General features: G+C 38.5%; 1 protein-coding gene across 1 annotated transcript; it reads right to left on the bottom strand.

Moving 5' to 3' along the window:
* Nucleotides 1-238: 238 nt before the first annotated feature.
* On the bottom strand, nt 239-1,189 carry LOC123949478 (olfactory receptor 51F2). Its single transcript, XM_046016966.1, has one exon. The coding sequence runs from the start codon at nt 1,187-1,189 to the stop codon at nt 239-241; it is 951 nt and encodes a 316-aa protein (XP_045872922.1).
* Nucleotides 1,190-4,615: the final 3,426 nt, after the last annotated feature.

Genomic DNA, 4,615 nt, shown 5'->3' on the forward strand with positions numbered 1-4,615 from the left:
CACATACAAATAGTTGTTTACATACATTATCTCACTTTACCTTGAAAACAAAGCATAATTTAGATGATATTAATATGGACTTACTGAGAAGGAACCTAAGCAAATATCATGCAATCTCTAAGTTACTTAGCTTAAGGTTGTTAGAAGAATATCTAGGTACAGAATGGGGAAAATTACCCAATTCTATGGAAGCACTCATTTACAAATGGCTTTCTCTCTATTCTGAGATAACTAGTGATTAGATTTGTTGCTGCTTCTGAATTAAGACCTTGGTAATAGCCTTTCGAATCTGTTTAGTCTTCACACTGTAGATGATAGGGTTGAGCACAGGAGGAACGAGAAGGAAGACATTCGCCATGATGGTGTGGACAAATGGAGGTGCTGAGTGGCCATAGCGATGGACAAGGGACAAGCTGATGAGGGGTATGTAGAAGATAGCAACAGCACTGATGTGGGATATGCAGGTGTTGAAGGCTTTTTGTCGCCCCTCTGAGGAGGCAATGCTGAGAACAGATCGGATGATCAGTACATAGGAGAGCAAGATGCAAGGGCAGTCAAACCCTGTTGTGGAGAAAAGTGCAAATAGACCGAGGATGCTGTTGATTCTATTGTCTGTGCATGAGAGTTGAATGAGATCAACATGGTAGCAGTAAGAATGTGAAAGGACTACAGCACTGCAGAAGGACAGCTTCTTAACAAAGAGCACCACTGGTAACATGACAGCAATGTTTCTTACCAGTATGCTCATCCCAATCTGGGCAATCCTGGCATTGGTGAGAACAGTGGTGTATCTCAGTGGATTGCAGATGGCTACAAAACGATCAAAGGCCATGGCCAGCAGAACCCCAGACTCCATGAAAGTAAATCCATGGAGAAAGAACATCTGGGCAATGCAGGCATTTAAGGTGATTTCTCGAGCTTCAAACCAGAAGACACCAAGGGTAGTGGAAAGGGTGCACAGGGATAAGCTCAGGTCTGTGGCTGAAAGCATAGAGAGGAAATAATACATGGGTTCATGGAGGTTTTGCTCACGGAGGACCACAAATAAGATCATGCTGTTCCCAGAGAGGGCGATGACATACAGGAGACAAAAAGGGATGGAGATCCAAACCTGGGCTGTTCTCAGCCCTGGGATGCCCGTCAGGAAGAAGGTCACAGGTTGAACATGGGTATTATTGAGGGCCAACATATTGAGGGACTGAGAAGACAGGAATATTTGAATAATCAAACATAACATGTAAGAGATTCATAGCTATCACTTAGAATATCTTCCTGGCACTCTCACATTCAATGACTTACTACTGCTGATTCTCTAAGAATTTTGTTTTTTTTCTGAGCTTTCCACTACTGGATGCTTCTCTCCATGCCTCTCATCATGCACTGAAAAGAGAGGATTCCCCAAGTTATGCCACATCAGATGTTCTTAGGTCTGCAATTCTCTTTGGTGACCATAAACATCACAATTCAGTCATCCCTGCATGTAAAAGTTCCTAGCAGAATACTTAAACAATATGAGAGAATTGGTTTCCAGTACTTTTTTACTGAAGTATAAACAACCTACAGTGTTGTATTAGTTTCCAATGTACAATATAATAACAATGATTTTCACCGATTTTTAAAAAATAAATTATTAATCCTGAAATAAAGCTCTGAAAAGTCAAGTCACATTTGATGTGGATATTATTAGTTTTTCCTGGGTACTCGGAAGAATGCCAAAAACATCCCCAACACACATATGTTTATAAATGTGGAGGCAAGGTGGTCCAAAGTACCACCCTAAGAAAAATCATTATAACACCCATTTGTTGAAAGTTCTCTGTGCTATTGACATTTTATATGCATTCTGTAATTTCATCCAAACACCAACTCTAAGAGGTAGATAGTAGTATATTTTGCATATGAGAAAACAGACCCAAAAATGAATTGCCCAAGGTTAACTTTATACAGCACTACCTAATCGTTGAGAGAAACCATATATAACACAAAGGCGCAGAAAGAGAAAAAGAGAGAGGGAGAGAAAGAGGGAAAGAAAGGAAAGAGGAAGGAAGGCAGGCATGAAGGGAGGGGGGAGAAATTGAGAGACAGTGAGGAGAGGAAAGGAGGAAAGGAAGGAAGAAAGAGATAGAAATGCAAACATTGCCATTATTTTAAAGTAGTGTAGTAAGCACTGCCTTTTGATGTATGGTATAGGCTGCTCCTGAAACACAAAGAACCATACATAACCGCCATCATTTCTTGAACGCATACCATGTGCCAGATGCAACCATCTTCATATGCGAAACCTCATCAAATCATCACAATCATCCAATGAAATACAAAAAGTTGTTATCCCTAATATTTTCATGAGGAAACTGATGGCCAAAGGGATTAAGTAATTTTCCCAAATGATCAGAAAAGCTGCAGTCGGAACCTGCATATATGACTCCAACGCCTTCATTCAGTAGTGCTGAAGAAACATAGGAGGAGCCTCTACACCAGTCTGACAAAATGTCCCTGACAAACATTTTTCAGATTTGTGCCTTCCAGAGACACATTTTGGTCAACGTGGCATCTCTGGAGTAGAGTCTTAAGTTTCAGGGTAATTCCCTATGAATTATGTAAACATGAAGCTCCTTAGGCTCCTGGGGCAAGGAATTTTATCACTGATTGTCTACGTGTGCAGAGGGCCAGAGAATCAGGTGCCGAGTCTATACCCACTCTGGAAAATAACAGCAAAATAGAATTGCCAGATTTGGTTGACTCATTTTTGTGACACATTCACATACTATGCTGAGGAGACTTTCTTCCTGGAAATTTTCTCTCCTCACGTATTGGCACTAGTCTCCATTTCTCGTCTCCCACCACTCAGCAATTTCTCTCTCTGGCTTCCCACCCTGCACACAAAGAACCTTAACTTTGGAATCCTTCAGGCATCTGCCCTTTGCCCATTCTCAAGTCATTTAAATAGTTAGCTCACCCATTTTCACAGTTTCATCTTTCACTTACCTAATCAAAAAATTCAAATAGATACCTGAAGGCAGTTGTGGTTTCTAGTTTTTTAAAGATTAGAACTTCCTTCCAAACGTTGCCATATGTGTTTCCATTGAGTAAATCAAATTCAGTATTTCAAAACCAAATTGATCATTTTCCCCTATAAGTGTTCTTACTCCTACATATTCTGAGTAAAGCTTATAATTTTCATAAAAGTTAACCAATTCTCTAAATCAGAACTCTGGGACTTGTCCTGTACATTTACATGTTTCCAAATCAATCATCAAGTCTCTCCCACTCAAACTCTACTGACTTTCTTCTTCCACCTCTTCTTTATTTAAGCACAAACTAATCTCTTTCAGTCATCATATTGAATAACCTCGTCTATTAATTAACCTACAAATAATAATGTATTATAAATGCATAATGACAAGGGCTTCAAAGCAATAACAACATCCGTTTACTAAGCATCTTCTCTAGGCCAGAAAAATAAAAATGAGAAAAACCATTCTTTAAACTGAATAAAAATGAGGTAACCAAATATGAGAATCTCCAGGGCAAGATATCAGAGTGCATGTGTACTCTGAAGAATATACGTTTATTAGAAAACAAGGATGTAAACGTTTCTTTTTTCAATGTAAGATGCTCAGAAAATAGGTAAATAAATGTGAGAAGCGGTTAAGAAAGATTAAGAGCACAAATGAATGAGTTAACAATGATACCAAACTTGATTACTTAAAGAGAAAATATGCAAACTTTTTTCAAGAGCAGTCAAGAAAATTTTAGAAAAAGTGTCATTAACTACATGAGAAATGAAATGGAAAACAAAAGCATGGAGAAACAAAACTTCGAATATAAAAGCACGGTATGCATAAGTACAACAATATATTTGGCAACAGATACAAAACGGACAACTTTATAGAAAAACATCAATCACCGAACTAGTTCAATAAAGCAAAGCCAACAGAGAGGAAATGTCAATGATGAGGAAAACTCCCACAGCCAAATTTGAAGAAAAATGAAGAAAAAAGAAGTAGAGTATTTCTACCTTTCACAAATTCTAGTAGAGTGGAAAAGAGGGAATTCTGGCCCTCCAGCAGGGAGCATTTGGCAATGCCTGGAGACAGTTTTGGTTCTCACATCTGGGGAGCCAGAGCCACTGGCATCTAGTGGGTTGATGCCAGGGATGCTTACATCCTAAAACACACAAGACGACAAAGAACTATCCAGCCCAGGATGTTAACAGGGCTGAGGTTCAAAAGCCCTATTCTCGAACATATAAACAGATGGAAAGCTAGTCATCTGATTACTTAGGATGACACATGCACACATTATAAATAACTTTTTAGCAGGTCAGATGTAACGGTGTTTTAAAGAATAGTGCACTTTGAAACAGTGGACTTTGTCTTAGGAATGAAACAATTATTCAACTTAAGAAAACTATTAATGGTGTGGCTATACAAAAGATTAATGGAAGGAAAAACCTGATCAGGAAATGAGGAAAGTACCAGAAAACGCAATGGCAATTCAAGATAAAATTCTTAATATTTAGAAAGGAAATGCGTTCCTGAATGAAAGACACAGTCTAGAAATTTGGAGCAAACATATTTATTGGTGACCTATTAAAAACATTTCTATGAAAATC

This window comes from Meles meles, chromosome 8 (assembly GCF_922984935.1).
Source record: "Meles meles chromosome 8, mMelMel3.1 paternal haplotype, whole genome shotgun sequence".
NCBI lineage: Eukaryota > Metazoa > Chordata > Mammalia > Carnivora > Mustelidae > Meles > Meles meles.

Excerpts from the sequence above, each read along its gene's own strand:
- LOC123949478 (XM_046016966.1), bottom strand. The coding sequence starts at position 1,189 with ATGTTGGCCCTCAATAATACCCATGTTCAACCTGTGACCTTCTTCCTG.